Below are 16,057 nucleotides of genomic sequence, written 5' to 3' on the forward strand. Positions count from 1 at the left end.
TGTGGGTCTAGGTGTATTACTGTGTACAGGATTATTATTATATAGACTGTAGCTGGGTCTGATCCTGTGGGTCTAGGTGTATTACTGTGTACAGGATTATTATTATATAGACTGTAGCTGGGTCTGATCCTCTGGGTCTAGGTGTATTACTGTGTACAGGATTATTATATACACTGTAGCTGGGTCTGATCCTCTGGGTCTAGGTGTATTACTGTGTACAGGATTATTATTATTATATAGACTGTGGCTGGGTCTGACCCTCTGGGTCTAGGTGTATTACTGTGTACAGGATATTATTATATAGACTGTAGCTGGGTCTGATCCTGTGGGTCTAGGTGTATTACTGTGTACAGGATTATTATTATATAGACTGTGGCTGGGTCTGACCCTCTGGGTCTAGGTGTATTACTGTGTACAGGATATTATTATATAGACTGTAGCTAGGTCTGATCCTCTGGGTCTAGGTGTATTACTGTGTACAGGATTATTATTATATAGACTGTAGCCGGGTCTGATCCTCTGGGTCTAGGTGTATTACTGTGTACAGGATTATTATACAGACTGTAGCTGGGTCTGACCCTGTGGGTCTAGGTGTATTACTGTGTACAGGATTAATATTATATAGACTGTGGCTGGGTCTGACCCTGTGGGTCTAGGTGTATTACTGTGTACAGGATTATTATTATATAGACTGTAGCTAGGTCTGATCCTCTGGGTCTAGGTGTATTACTATGTACAGGATTATTATTATACAGACTGTAGCCAGGTCTGATCCTCTGGGTCTAGGTGTATTACTGTGTACAGGATTATTATTATATAGACTGTAGCTGGGTCTGATCCTCTGGGTCTAGGTGTATTACTGTGTACAGGATTATTATTATATAGACTGTAGCTAGTTCTGATCCTCTGGGTCTAGGTGTATTACTATGTACAGGATTATTATTATACAGACTGTAGCCAGGTCTGATCCTCTGGGTCTAGGTGTATTACTGTGTACAGGATTATTATTATATAGACTGTAGCTGGGTCTGACCCTCTGGGTCTAGGTGTATTACTGTGTACAGGATTATTATTATACAGACTTTAGCTAGGTCTGATCCTCTGGGTCTAGATGTATTACTGTGTACAGGATTATTATTATACAGACTGTAGCCGGGTCTGACCCTGGGGGTCTAGGTGTATTACTGTGTACAGGATTATTATATAGACTGTGGCTGGGTCTGACCCTGTGGGTCTAGGTGTATTACTGTGTACAGGATTATTATTATTATTATTATATAGACTGTGGCTGGGTCTGATCCTCTGGGACTAGGTGTATTACTGTGTACAGGATTATTATATAGACTGTAGCTAGGTCTGATCCTCTGGGTCTATGTGTATTACTGTGTACAGGATTATTATTATATAGACTTTAGCTGGGTCTGATCCTCTGGGTCTAGGTGTATTACTGTGTACAGGATTATTATTATATAGACTGTAGCTAGGTCTGATCCTCTGGGTCTAGGTGTATTACTGTGTACAGGATTATTATTATTATACAGACTGTAGCCAGGTCTGATCCTCTGGGTCTAGGTGTATTACTGTGTACAGGATTATTATATAGACTGTGGCTGGGTCTGATCCTCTGGGTCTAGGTGTATTACTGTGTACAGGATTATTATAGAGACTGTAGCTGGGTCTGATCCTGTGGGTCTAGGTGTATTACTGTGTACAGGATTATTATATAGACTGTAGCTAGGTCTGATCCTCTGGGTCTAGGTGTATTACTGTGTACAGGATTATTATAGAGACTGTAGCTGGGTCTGATCCTGTGGGTCTAGGTGTATTACTGTGTACAGGATTATTATTATACAGACTGTAGCCGGGTCTGACCCTGGGGGTCTAGGTGTATTACTGTGTACAGGATTATTATATAGACTGTGGCTGGGTCTGACCCTGTGGGTCTAGGTGTATTACTGTGTACAGGATTATTATTATATAGACTGTGGCTGGGTCTGATCCTCTGGCTCTAGGTGTATTACTGTGTACAGGATTATTATATAGACTGTAGCTGGGTCTGATCCTCTGGGACTAGGTGTATTACTGTGTACAGGATTATTATTATATAGACTTTAGCTGGGTCTGATCCTCTGGGTCTAGGTGTATTACTGTGTACAGGATTATTATTATATAGACTGTAGCTAGGTCTGATCCTCTGGGTCTAGGTGTATTACTGTGTACAGGATTATTATTATACAGACTGTAGCCAGGTCTGATCCTCTGGGTCTAGGTGTATTACTGTGTACAGGATTATTATATAGACTGTGGCTGGGTCTGATCCTCTGGGTCTAGGTGTATTACTGTGTACAGGATTATTATATAGACTGTGGCTGGGTCTGATCCTCTGGGTCTAGGTGTATTACTGTGTACAGGATTATTATTATATAGACTGTAGCTAGGTCTGATCCTCTGGGTCTAGGTGTATTACTATGTACAGGATTATTATTATACAGACTGTAGCCAGGTCTGATCCTCTGGGTCTAGGTGTATTACTGTGTACAGGATTATTATTATATAGACTGTAGCTGGGTCTGATCCTCTGGGTCTAGGTGTATTACTGTGTACAGGATTATTATTATATAGACTGTAGCTAGTTCTGATCCTCTGGGTCTAGGTGTATTACTGTGTACAGGATTATTATTATACAGACTGTGACTGGGTCTGATCCTCTGGGTCTAGGTGTATTACTGTGTACAGGATTATTATTATACAGACTGTAGCCGGGTCTGACCCTGGGGGTCTAGGTGTATTACTGTGTACAGGATTATTATATAGACTGTAGCTGGGTCTGATCCTCTGGGTCTAGGTGTATTACTGTGTACAGGATTATCATTATATAGACTGTAGCTAGGTCTGATCCTCTGGGTCTAGGTGTATTACTGTGTACAGGATTATTATTATATAGACTGTAGCTAGTTCTGATCCTCTGGGTCTAGGTGTATTACTGTGTACAGGATTATTATTATACAGACTGTAGCCAGGTCTGATCCTCTGGGTCTAGGTGTATTACTGTGTACAGGATTATTATTATACAGACTGTAGCCGGGTCTGACCCTGGGGGTCTAGGTGTATTACTGTGTACAGGATTATTATATAGACTGTGGCTGGGTCTGACCCTGGGGGTCTAGGTGTATTACTGTGTACAGGATTATTATATAGACTGTGGCTGGGTCTGACCCTGTGGGTCTAGGTGTATTACTGTGTACAGGATTATTATTATATAGACTGTGGCTGGGTCTGATCCTCTGGCTCTAGGTTTATTACTGTGTACAGGATTATTATTATATAGACTGTAGCTAGGTCTGATCCTCTGGGACTAGGTGTATTACTGTGTACAGGATTATTATATAGACTGTGGCTGGGTCTGACCCTGTGGGTCTAGGTGTATTACTGTGTACAGGATTATTATTATATAGACTGTAGCTGGGTCTGATCCTCTGGGTCTAGGTGTATTACTGTGTACAGGATTATTATATAGACTGTAGCTGGGTCTGATCCTCTGGGTCTAGGTGTATTACTGTGTACAGGATTATTATTATATAGACTGTAATGGGTATGTATGGGATACCAGCTTACAGTTAGGAGGCTGGGGTAGCATGCTGGTAAATGTGTTCTTACTACAATGTAAGCACCCAGTCACCTCAGAGAATATACATGAGATAGGGTGCAGTATGTGCAGTATGGGGGAGAAACCTCTGGGTCTAGGTGTATTACTGTGTACAGGATTATTATTATATAGACTGTGGCTGGGTCTGACCCTGTGGGTCTAGGTGTATTACTGTGTACAGGATTATTATTATATAGACTGTAGCTGGGTCTGATCCTGTGGGGCTAGGTGTATTACTGTGTACAGGATTATTATTATATAGACTGTAATGGGTATGTATGGGATACCAGCTTACAGTTAGGAGGCCGTGGGGGGCATGCTGGTAAATGTGTTCTTACTACAATGTAAGCACCCAGTCACCTCAGAGAATATACATGAGATAGGGTGCAGTATGTTTTCACATAAGGATTATTCAGAGAGAATCTTGGTGTGTGACTTGGTTCTTCTCACATGATTATCATCATCCTTTACTTCCATAGCGCCAACATTGTAAAGTGCTATGGGATATGTTGGCGCTATATAAGTAAATGATGATGATGATATGACAGTACAGTCCCTGCCCCAGTGAAGCTTGCTGTGTAAAGTCTGTCATACACAGGTTAACTGTACACACACATTTACTGTTAGAAGCCAATGAACCTTGCATTGTGTTTTTGGAGTGTGGGAGGCAATCCACAAGCACATACTAATTTGGAACCTGAGCTCTGTGAGGCAGCAATGCTAACAACTGTGCCATTCTTCTGCTCCCAGTGATTGTCACATCCCACACATGAATTACAGCTGCATTTGATGGATAAAAGAAGTTACACACCTAGCATACTCTGATCAGCAGCATGCACGGTGTACGGAAGCTTGAAGTAAAGCTGGGTACACACCCATGTAATTATCATGCATAGCTCATGATTTACGAGCATTACGCTGCCACCATCATGTTTTATTGTAACAAAACACATCGCATCTGTTGAGTTGGTTTTATAAATTTTGTAAAAATCACAATCAACAATGCTGAGCAAATGTGGCAGTGTGTACTCACACGACCAGCAGCGTAGGCAGATATCTGTACAGTGTGCAGAGTCACCATCCTATCAGCAGATGGTTATGACAGATGAAGATCACAGATGTGACGGTATATCGTGTAGGTGTGTACACAGGAATCGAAATGCTCAGCGGGAATTTCGGTTGTTGGTAAAATCATTACAGAAGTTAGGGGTGAAGTAAGAGAGCATAGGTGTGTACCCAGCTTAATTCCTTTACCTCAAGCTAGTTGCAGGTGTCTCACACACAGGACCAAAGTGTTTCTATCTCCAGGCTGGCAGTGTGAATACCTCCTACAGTTTTATTAGTTGTGAGTGGAGTTCTTACTGGGGAAACGAATACTTGCCTGCAATGTTGTGTGAGATATGCGTTATTCATAGCTTTAAGTTTGATATTTTGAGGACTGGCGAGTTGTCTTTATCAAACAAATGCAAAAAAGAAAAAGTACTTGTATATAAGACACCTGGGGGTAAATGTATCAAGCTGAGAATTTTGCAGCGGGTTTGAAAAGTGGAGATGTTGCCTATAGCAACCAATCAGACTCTGGTTCTCATTTTGTAAAATGTACCAAATAAATGATAGCTAGAATCCAATTGGTTTTTCAAACCCGCCGGAAAACTCTCAGCTTGATACATTTACCCCCCGCTGTGCTAGACTTCATTCTTAATACTCAATGCTTGAAAACACGACACATTTAAAAAATAAAGCTAATGGAGGAATAAGACTGCCGTACCCAGCAGATGTGACGTGGCCGTGCGGGGAGGCGGACATGCATGGTGATGTGTAGGTATATGGAGAGGGGCACAGCATGCTCATGGTGGTGGTAGAGGCTCAGCCACACAAATACTAGGGGGGGGTCAATGGGAGGTACAAGAAACAGACACACCACCTTCTTGGGCTTCATTCCACGCTGCATGGAGAGACAAGTTAGAGGTTAGTCAGGGAACAGTGCTCTCGGGACATATGAGAATGAGGGGGAGAAACACCACATTGTGTAGCATTAAATTATAATAAATCTCTTATCAGTAGATCAACATTTTTTACAACAGAACAATGCAATGTCAACACCCCGCTCACTGAGCCAGTAGCAGAGTAAATCCTTACTACACCCCGCTCACTGAGCCAGTAGCAGAGTACATCCTTACTACACCCCGCTCACTGAGCCAGTAGAAGAGTACATCCTTACTACACCCCAATCACTGACCCAGTAGCAGAGTACATCCTTACTACACCCCAATCACTGACCCAGTAGCAGAGTACATCCTTACTACACCCCAACCACTGAGCCAGAGGCCGAGGCCAGCCTTACTACACCCCGCTCACTGTCGCAGTAGCAGAGTACATCCTTACTACACCCCGCTCACTGTCGCAGTAGCAGAGTACATCCTTACTACACCCCACTCACTGACCCAGTAGCAGAGTACAGCCTTACTACACCCCGCTCACTGTCGCAGTAGCAGAGTACATCCTTACTACACCCCACTCACTGAGCCAGTAGCAGAGTACATCCTTACTACACCCCACTCACTGAGCCAGTAGCAGAGTACATCCTTACTACACCCCACTCACTGAGCCAGTAGCAGAGTACATCCTTACTACACCCCGCTCACTGAGCCAGTAGAAGAGTACATCCTTACTACACCCCAATCACTGACCCAGTAGCAGAGTACAGCCTTACTACACCCCGCTCACTGTCGCAGTAGCAGAGTACATCCTTACTACACCCCGCTCACTGAGCCAGTAGCAGAGTACATCCTTACTACACCCCGATCACTGAGCCAGAGGCCGAGGCCAGCCTTACTACACCCCGCTCACTGTCGCAGTAGCAGAGTACAGCCTTACTACACCCCACTCACTGAGCCAGTAGCAGAGTACATCCTTACTACACCCCACTCACTGAGCCAGTAGCAGAGTACATCCTTACTACACCCCGTTCACTGACGCAGTAGCAGAGTACAGCCTTACTACACCCCGCTCACTGTCGCAGTAGCAGAGTACAGCCTTACTACACCCCACTCACTGAGCCAGTAGCAGAGTACATCCTTACTACACCCCACTCACTGAGCCAGTAGCAGAGTACAGCCTTACTACACCCCGCTCACTGTCGCAGTAGCAGAGTACATCCTTACTACACCCCGATCACTGAGCCAGAGGCCGAGGCCAGCCTTACTACACCCCGCTCACTGAGCCAGTAGCAGAGTACATCCTTACTACACCCCGATCACTGAGCCAGAGGCCGAGGCCAGCCTTACTACACCCCGTTCACTGACGCAGTAGCAGAGTACAGCCTTACTACACCCCGTTCACTGACGCAGTAGCAGAGTACAGCCTTACTACACCCCGCTAACTGAGCCAGTAGCAGAGTACATCCTTACTACACCCCGATCACTGAGCCAGAGGCCGAGGCCAGCCTTACTACTTCCACAATCACTGATCCAGAGGAAGAGTACAGCCTTTCTACACCTTGATCACTTTCCCAGTAGCAGAGTACAGCCTTACTATACCCCGATCACTGTCCTAGTAGCAGAGTACAGCCTTACTACACCCCGATCACTGTCCTAGTAGCAGAGTACAGCCTTACTACACCCCGATCACTGTCCTAGTAGCAGAGTACAGCCTTACTACACCCCGATCACTGTCCTAGTAGCAGAGTACAGCCTTACTACACCCCGATCACTGTCCTAGTAGCAGAGTACAGCCTTACTACACCCCAAGTGCCACTAATTCCACAGTGCTGTACAGAGAACACACTCACAACAGTTACTGCTCTATTGGAGCTTACAGTCTAAATTTTCTAACACAGACGCACACTATGGTCAATTTTCCTACGCTCCAATCACTGACCCTTTGTCAGAGTACAGCCTTACTACACCTCAATTACTGTACCAGTAGCAAAGTACAGCATTACTACAGCCAATAACAAATTAATTGTGCTCTGAGCTATGTATAGCATTACTGATATTTAACAAAAAAAATCACACTTCAGTGTAATATTAAGGAGTAACATACTACTAACCAGCTCCTATGTCTAATTACAAGCTATTTACAGATATCTGATAGAAATTCTCTATTATTATTGTAGATTAGTAAAGCACCACAGTGCTTCACAGCGCCGTAGAATAGTGAAAACAGCACAAACATAAAATAGTTATAAGATAGACAAAATAAATGCAGACATGAGAACAAAGGGTATAGAGGACTCTGCTCATTAGAGAGCTTACATTCTAAGTGGACGAGGGCACAGCTGAAACAAGAGGAGTAAATGTTTCTCAGAGTGGAGATTGGGATAGTTGCAAGAGTGCATTAGTGTGAGTAATATCATCAGGGACAAGGTGATTCTAATAAAGAGAAGGGTTTTCAGAGACGGTCTAAAGATTTGAAGGTTGTGGGAAAGTCTGGTTGAGCTTGGTAGTGAATTTCATAAGTTGGGAGCAAGCACAGGAGAAGTCTTGTAGGCGGGAGTGAGAGGTGGTTACCAGAGACGAGACAAGGTGCAGGTCAGTGGGCGGGAGGGAGAGTAATTTGATACGAGATGTATGCAGGTGTAGTGTTGTTGGGGGCTTTGTAGGTAAGGGTGAGTAATTTGAATTGGTTTCTGGAAGACACACGGAGCCAGTGTAGGGATTTGCAAAGTGGTGCAGCAGATGTGGAGCGGTGAGAGAGGAAGATCAGCAGCATTTAGGATGGATTGAAGTGTGGATACATGGGTGTCAACTATTGCAACCTCCTGCTGTCTGGCATTTCTAAGATGGGAGATGATGAGCGAATGGTAGCATAGCGAGTAAGAAAAGGGTGTATTCTGGCAATGTTTTTAAGGTGGAGTTGACAGGACCAGGAGAGAGTCTGGATGTGAGGCATACAGCAGAGGGCGCAGTAAAGTGTGACACCAAGGCAGCGGGTTTGGGAGACTGAGGATACTGTGGCGTTACTGACAGTGAGGGAGATTTGAGGACACGTGATGACTGGCAGGAGGGAAGATAGTAAGCTCTGTTTTGGACACGTTGAGCTTTAGGTAGTGTTGGGACATTCATGCAGAGAGATGCTTGGTTACACGAGATAGTGCAGAAGGAGAGAGGTCAGGGGAAGAGATATAGATTTCTCTACACCACTAGCACCCTCTAGAGGTAGAATCATTACAACACTGTTTACTTTAAGCTAAATGAGTCTTTGTACTGATTTGCTTCCTCTTGTGCACAATTTATAAAGATGTTACTGAGCACACAGTAATACGGACATCACACTGCATGAATCCATATAAATAAATAATACACGTAACTGTGATAGAGTCGGATACACAAGTTATTTGTTGGGGACACAATATTGATTTTTACAGCAGGTAGAGCTTCTGTAACCCTGAGCATATGGGCCTTCTACACGGCAGCCATTGTGAGCATACAGCTTATGTCGTCATCTAAAAACATGGACTACACAGGTTCAAGAAAGAAAATATTTTATCTTTATTAAAAATATAAATAAATCTTTTAAAAAGAAAAAACCCCACCTACAGGCATTGTAGCCCATGTTGTCTACAAAAGAATTTCGATTACATGGATGCAGTTACTAGGGGTAGCAGAGGGAGGAAGAGGCAGGCCAGTTCTGAGCTAGGCAATCCCAGCAGATTTGCCAGATTGGATGAAGATACTGTGGAAGGCAGTTCAGAATTGGTAGAGTTGGATGACACTGCTTCCTCTAGCAAACAGGGGAATGGTCTCTCCAGCACAGAGGGGACCAAAGTTACTCAGGGACCCAGGCAGATTGTGGTGGTAGGGGATTCAATTATTAGGAAGGTAGATAGGGCAATCTGTTACCGGGACCGTGCATGCCGAACAGTGTGTTGTCTCCCGGGTGCTCGGGCTCGGCATATTGCGGATCGGGTGGACAGATTGTTGGGAGGGGCTGGGAATGACCCAGCGGTTTTGGTGCATGTTGGCACCAATGACCGAGTTAGAGGAAGAAGGGGTGTCCTAAAGAATGATTTCAGGGACATAGGTCGCAAACTTAAGGCAAGGACATCCAAGGTAGTATTTTCAGAAATACTACCTGTGCCACGCGCTAGTCCAGGGAGGCAGCGGGAGATTAGGGAGGTTAATGCGTGGCTAAAAGATTGGTGTAGGAAGGAGGGTTTTGGATTCTTAGAGCACTGGGCTGATTTCTCGGTCAGTTGCCATCTTTATTGTCGAGATGGATTGCACCTGAATGAGGAGGGGGCTGCAGTGCTAGGGGAGAGGATGGTTAGAAGGTTGGAGGAGATTTTAAACTAGGCTCCGGGGGGGAGGGGCAAGCAAGTATTTATGGGATAGACATTGAGAGTAGTAAGGAGGAATTTAACAAGAGTCAAGGGGGTGGAGAGGGGGGAAAGGGAAGCATAGCCGATAAGGAGCGGCCCTTTTTAAAGCAAAAAGAAATACCTAAGGGAGGCAATAGACTTAAGTGTATGCTTGCAAATGCAAGAAGCCTGACAGGTAAAATGGGGGAGTTAGAACTAGTAGCAATGAATGAGCAGTATGATATTATAGGTATTACGGAGACCTGGTGGGATGATACACATGACTGGGCAGTCAACTTGGAAGGCTATTCTCTCTTCAGGAGGGATAGGGTAAATAAAAGGGGAGGAGGAGTATGTCCTTATATTATGCCAGAATTAAAACCAAGTATTCAGGAAGTTATATACGAGAATATTGGTGATAATATAGAGGCATTGTGGGTGGAAATATCCAGCGGAGGAAAAAGTTCAGAGAAGTTTCTGATAGGTATATGCTATAAACTGCCAGATATTAGTACGATTGAGGAAGCCCAACTTCTACAGCAAATTGAAAAGGCTACACAACTAGGTCAAATTTTAATTATGGGGGATTTTAATTATCCGGACATTGATTGGAGTACTGAGACCTGCGGTACAGCTAGGGGAAATAGGTTTCTGAGCACGCTAAAAGACCATTACATGTCCCAATTAGTAGAGGAACCAACTAGGAACCGGACTATACTGGACCTAGTAATAACAAACAATGTAGACGTAATATCAAATATTCAAGTAAAGGAGCACTTGGGAAACAGTGATCATAATATGGTCTCATTTGAAATTAGTTTCCAGAAACAACAGTATAAGGGATCAACTAGGACTTTAAACTTTAAAAAAGCAAATTTTAATATGCTAAAGGAGTCTATAAAGAGCATAGACTGGGACAAAGCCTTTGAAGGTAAAAATACGGAAGAAATGTGGGCTGTCTTTAAAATGTTGTAGGAAACATACACTTATAAGTTCATTCCTATGGGAAATAAATGTAAAAGAATTAAGTCTAAACCAATGTGGCTAAATAAAAAGGTAAGGGAAGAAATGCAAAGGAAGAAGCGTGTATTTAAATTGTTTAAGTCTGAAGGGTCAGAGGAGTCCTTCCATAGGTACAAGGAATGTAATAAAACATGCAAAAAGGAAATTAGATTGGCTAAATTAGAAAATGAAAGGCACGTTGCAAAAGAAAGTAAGACAAACCCCAAAAAGTTTTTTAAGTATATAAATGGCAAAAGGATTAAAAAATATAATATAGGACCACTAAGAAGTGAGATGGGTGAATTGATAAATGATACTAAGGAAAAAGCAGAGATATTAAACACGTTCTTTTCTTCAGTATTTACCAGAGAGTAACAAATGGCAGGAGTAATACATAAAAATGGAAATGAAACCATGCCATTAATTAATACTTGGTTGTCAGAGGAAGAAGTCCAAAGGCGACTGAAGAATATTAAGATAAATAAAGCTCCAGGTCCAGATGGCATACACCCAAGGGTCCTTATGGAATTAAACTCGGAAATAGCTAGACCGCTATTCTTAATTTTCAGAGATTCAATCTCATCAGGCTCAGTACCAAGGGATTGGCGAATAGCAGATGTGGTGCCGTTGTTTAAAAAGGGGACGAGATCACAACCAGAGAATTATAGACCTGTAAGCCTGACATCAATAGTGGGAAAACTACTGGAAGGTATTTTAAGGGACAGTATTCAGGATTACTTGGTACGCAATAAAATTATTAGTGGGAATCAACATGGATTTGTGAGGGATAGGTCATGTCAAACTAATCTAATTAGTTTCTACGAGGAAGTTAGTGGGAACTTAGACCAGGGCAGGACAGTAGATGTGGTCTACTTAGATTTTGCAAAGGCCTTTGATACAGTGCCACACAAGAGGTTGGTTTACAAAATAAGGGAACTGGGTCTAGAAATCAAAATTTGTACTTGGATCGAAAACTGGTTAGAGAATAGGGAACAGAGAGTTGTGATAAATGGAACATTTTCTAATTGGTCAAAGGTCTTAAGTGGAGTTCCTCAAGGTTCCGTGCTGGGACCACTCCTTTTTAATATATTTATTAATGACCTTGGTGATGGTTTAGAGAGTAAAGTTTCTATTTTTGCAGATGACACTAAACTCTGTAAGGTAATAAATCAGAGCAAGATGTAGCTTCTCTACAGAGGGACTTAAATAAACTGGAGGATTGGGCGGCTAAATGGAATATGAGGTTTAACACAGATAAATGTAAGGTTATGCATTCAGGGATCAAAAACAAGACCGCAATCTATAAATTAAATGGAATTAATTTGGGAGAATCTATAATGGAAAAGGATTTGGGAGTGCTCGTAGACAGTAGACTTAGCAATAGTGCTCAATGTCAAGGAGCAGCTGCAAGGGCAAACAAAGTATTGGCATGCATAAAAAGGGGCATAGATGCAAGGGAAGACAGTGTAATTTTGCCACTGTATAAATCATTGGTAAGACCTCATCTTGAATATGCAGTACAGTTCTGGGCACCACTCTATAAAAAAGATAATTTGGAACTAGAAAGGGTTCAGAGAAGGGCGACAAAAATGATAAAGGGTATGGAGTCATTAGGTTATGAGGAAAGGTTAGCCAGTTTAGGCATGTTTACTTTAGAAAAGAGGCGTCTAAGGGGAGATATGATTACTATGTACAAATACATTAAGGGTCAATACAGAGAACTTTCATGGGAACTTTTTACCCCAAGGACCATACACAGGACACGTGGTCATCCCCTAAGGTTAGAGGAGAGGAAATTTCACAACCAGCAAAGGAAGGGGTTCTTTACAGTAAGGGCAGTCAAGATATGGAATTCATTGCCAGGGAAGGTTGTGATGGCAGATTCAATAGATATGTTTAAGAAAGGGTTAGACAAATTTTTAGCGGAAAGGTGTATCCAGGGATACGACCGTTAATTTAAAATAAAGGATAGTAGAGGATATAGGGTAAAAATTGGATTGCAATATTGAGTCTGGGGGGTATTCAAAATTGAAACAGATGGGCGGTTGCCTACTCTGGATTAATTTCAAATATAAGTGCAGGATCGCAGGAGATCCAAAATAGGTTGAACTTGATGGACTGGTGTCTTTTTTCAACCTCATCAACTATGTTACTATGTTACTATGATGCCGATTTAAAGTAAAGACAGACTTATTATAATAAACACACCTATAGAGTCCGATTACAGTAAATACCGGCAGTTCTGAGTCGACGCCACTTATGAAGGAGACGCTGTGATTTCAGTTTTTAATAGCAAGAGGCGTCGCGTGCATAATGTATAAACCTATATCTGAATTGTAAATGTCTATTCCTAATTCAAACCCTTAAATTAGATTATGGAGGAGGTGGGTCCTGCAATCGCCGCTTTAAATCCGGAAAGGTTAGTGTCGCCTTTATAAGTGACGTGAATTGCTGGTATTTACTGTAATCGTACTGTATAGGACGCGTGTCAGTCATGTACTGTGTGTATTATGGTAAGTCTGCTTTTACTTGTTATCGGCATCCATGTAATCAGAATTCTTCTGTAGGTATTGACGTTATCGTCCTTTTCAGCACCGATAAAGTGATGACCACTGCGGGGAGGACGAGGCACATAGTTTTATACATATCCGCGCCCCACTGAGGCACCAGGACTGGTCTTCCCTATAGCAGGGGGCCCACACACAGTCTCCTTGTTGGAGTACAAACCAGGCTAAAGATTTGGGGAGGGGGATACACTGCCCTGTTTTTAATTTGATTTATTGTGCTAGTACAAAAAATAAATAATCTACTGTCCATCGGATGACCTCCTAATATACAGGACATAACGGTACATACTAAGGAGACGTGTTACATACTTACTGTCCGTTATGAGATCAGTAATTCCAGCTGCGGAGGTGGTGGCTATACTAAATAATCTACCTTGTATGACTGGGAGGTTAGACAGACCTCGTCCAGCTGTCCTCGTCTCCCTGGGATCTTATCTCTGATAAGGAACTGCATCTGAGCTCTCTCTGCAATGTACTTCATATAGTCAGACAAGGCAAAGGTGTCCTGCAAGGAACACCAAGGGAAAACGCTGACTTCCGCATGATCATGAGATTATATCATCTGTACTCTGTACTCTTAACTTTATAGACGATCCATCAGTACTTACTATAAGACATTGCTTCAGCACAATATATGGAGAACAACCGTTTACTATTAGCTGTACCTATAACATACAATTGTAGAAACACGCTCTACACGCAGCACCGGGAACTGGGAGGACAATGGGACCAGGAGAGATGAGTAACTGATGCCCAGGACAGAGGGGACGTCACACAAGAATAATAATAACTGAAAGCAGTGGACCTGTAAGGTAATAATGTTTTGCTGCCAGTCTGAGGGACAGAATTTGAATTTTGCTGGAATTAAACAGATGTGAAATGTTCTTTGGAGGTGGATAAATAGTAAAATGTACCTGTACCGTTCGGTTGAGACAGGATGAAAAAAAGACTGAAAAGCAGAAAATTCACTTGGAAAATCAGCTCTTAATAATATAGTTTGAAAAAGACAAAAAAAAGCAACCCCTAACGTGTGACCGACTTTTGTAGTTGGAGAAATGGCCACTATGTGGCGCTCTTGATAATGGAGTTTATTCTAATACCAAAACAGTTCACAGGATTAGTCTACAATGAATTCATTATTCATGTTCTAGACGTTTCCAGTAATGATGGGACTTCTGTGCATACTCTGTAGTGCTAAAAGTTTTGAAAAGCAGCAATAACATTGGAGTGGAAACATTAGTTATCTGTAAATAAAGTGCAGATTTCCAATATATACCAGCACATTACCCTATAGGAGGACTGGTCCTCAAGCGCTGAGAGTAGGAGCAACATCAGGAGAGGAAATAGCAGGCAGAACATGACAAGTGGCGGGGCTCTGCGTGACACACGGGCCTCAGTACACGTTATTAGTACATGTAACAGATATAAAGGCTTCTTATTCAGTATTCTCTTCAGCAGGAACTGAATGGTCATTAACATGAGCAGGTGCAAGTAGTGCTCCCACCGAAATAAAACAGGCAGACGGGGGATCAGTCAGTAATAATATTCCTATTATCTCTATATAAATCAGAGAACCAGCACAAAGCAATGAATTACCAGTGCGGAGAACAGACTCACCAATTTACTGGTTTTCGGAGTGTCGCCAATCTCTGCAAGAAACAAGACACTATATTAGGGAATTAGTGGCATACAGAGGAATTGGGACATTATTAATGAAACAGACCAGTGTGTGCTATTCTAACCCCGTATAATAAAAACTCACAGACTCTGAGAATAGATCACAAAGCTTTATTTCCTGTGGAAGGTCAGTGCAGACTGTGAGACATGGATCATGAGAGTCCTGCTAATCACACAATGAGGGATATGGGACTGTACAAGGAAGAGATGACTCCAGCTCTTACCTCTCTTGAGGATCTTTGTAGCTGCCGGTTCTGGGGTTTCCGGGGATGTGGTGTCTGCTCCGTCCTCCACAACCTGGATCTACAACAGCAGAACACAAGGTGATTCAGGGACCTTCCCTAAACCTTTAGGTGTACAGGACTCATCTCAGATATACAGAACAGTCTTACAATGTGTGACTACACTTGTATAACCTCTCACTACCACAACAGGGTCGTGTATTATCCACAGCCATTATGCCAATACCTCTTATACAAGCCATTATTCTACCATGTAACTAGTCATTTGGTGCCTCACTAGGTGTCATCAGAATGATATACAGGTTCAGGCTGCTGCAGAGCCAAGGCCCTATGTCACTGGATCTCTATGTATGACTATGAAGGTTCAGGCTGCTGCAGAGCCAAGGCCCTATGTCACTGGATCTCTATGTATGAATATGAAGGTTCAGTCTGCTGCAGAGCTAAGGCCCTATGTCACTTGATCTCTATGTATGACTATGAAGGTTCAGTTTGCTGCAGAGCTAAGGCCCTATGTCACTGGATCTCTATGTATGAATATGAAGGTTCAGGCCGTTCCGCGTTTCCACCAAACAGCTGCTTCCTACAAGGGACCATAATACGAGCCTGAGGTCGGATGGTCGAC

General features: G+C 42.8%; 1 protein-coding gene across 11 annotated transcripts in view; it reads right to left on the reverse strand.

Moving 5' to 3' along the window:
* The window catches only part of DCTN1 (dynactin subunit 1), a 99,772-nt gene that overhangs the window by 48,468 nt on the left and 35,247 nt on the right, over nucleotides 1-16,057 (reverse strand). For 4 of the 11 annotated variants that reach the window (XM_075183108.1, XM_075183195.1, XM_075183285.1 and 1 more), the window contains exons 3-5: nucleotides 15,418-15,496; nucleotides 15,134-15,165; nucleotides 13,890-14,021 (exon numbers count right to left, since the gene is read on the reverse strand). In XM_075183108.1, coding sequence (XP_075039209.1) covers nucleotides 13,890-14,021; nucleotides 15,134-15,165; nucleotides 15,418-15,496 — 243 coding nt within the window. Of the gene's footprint in view, nucleotides 1-5,567; nucleotides 5,592-13,889; nucleotides 14,022-15,133; nucleotides 15,166-15,417; nucleotides 15,497-16,057 lie in introns of all 11 variants that reach the window. The other 7 variants (XM_075183966.1, XM_075183885.1, XM_075183804.1 and 4 more) reach the window with 3 other exon arrangements.

This window comes from Mixophyes fleayi, chromosome 1 (genome assembly GCF_038048845.1).
Source record: "Mixophyes fleayi isolate aMixFle1 chromosome 1, aMixFle1.hap1, whole genome shotgun sequence".
In the NCBI taxonomy this organism is placed as follows: Eukaryota; Metazoa; Chordata; class Amphibia; order Anura; family Limnodynastidae; genus Mixophyes; species Mixophyes fleayi.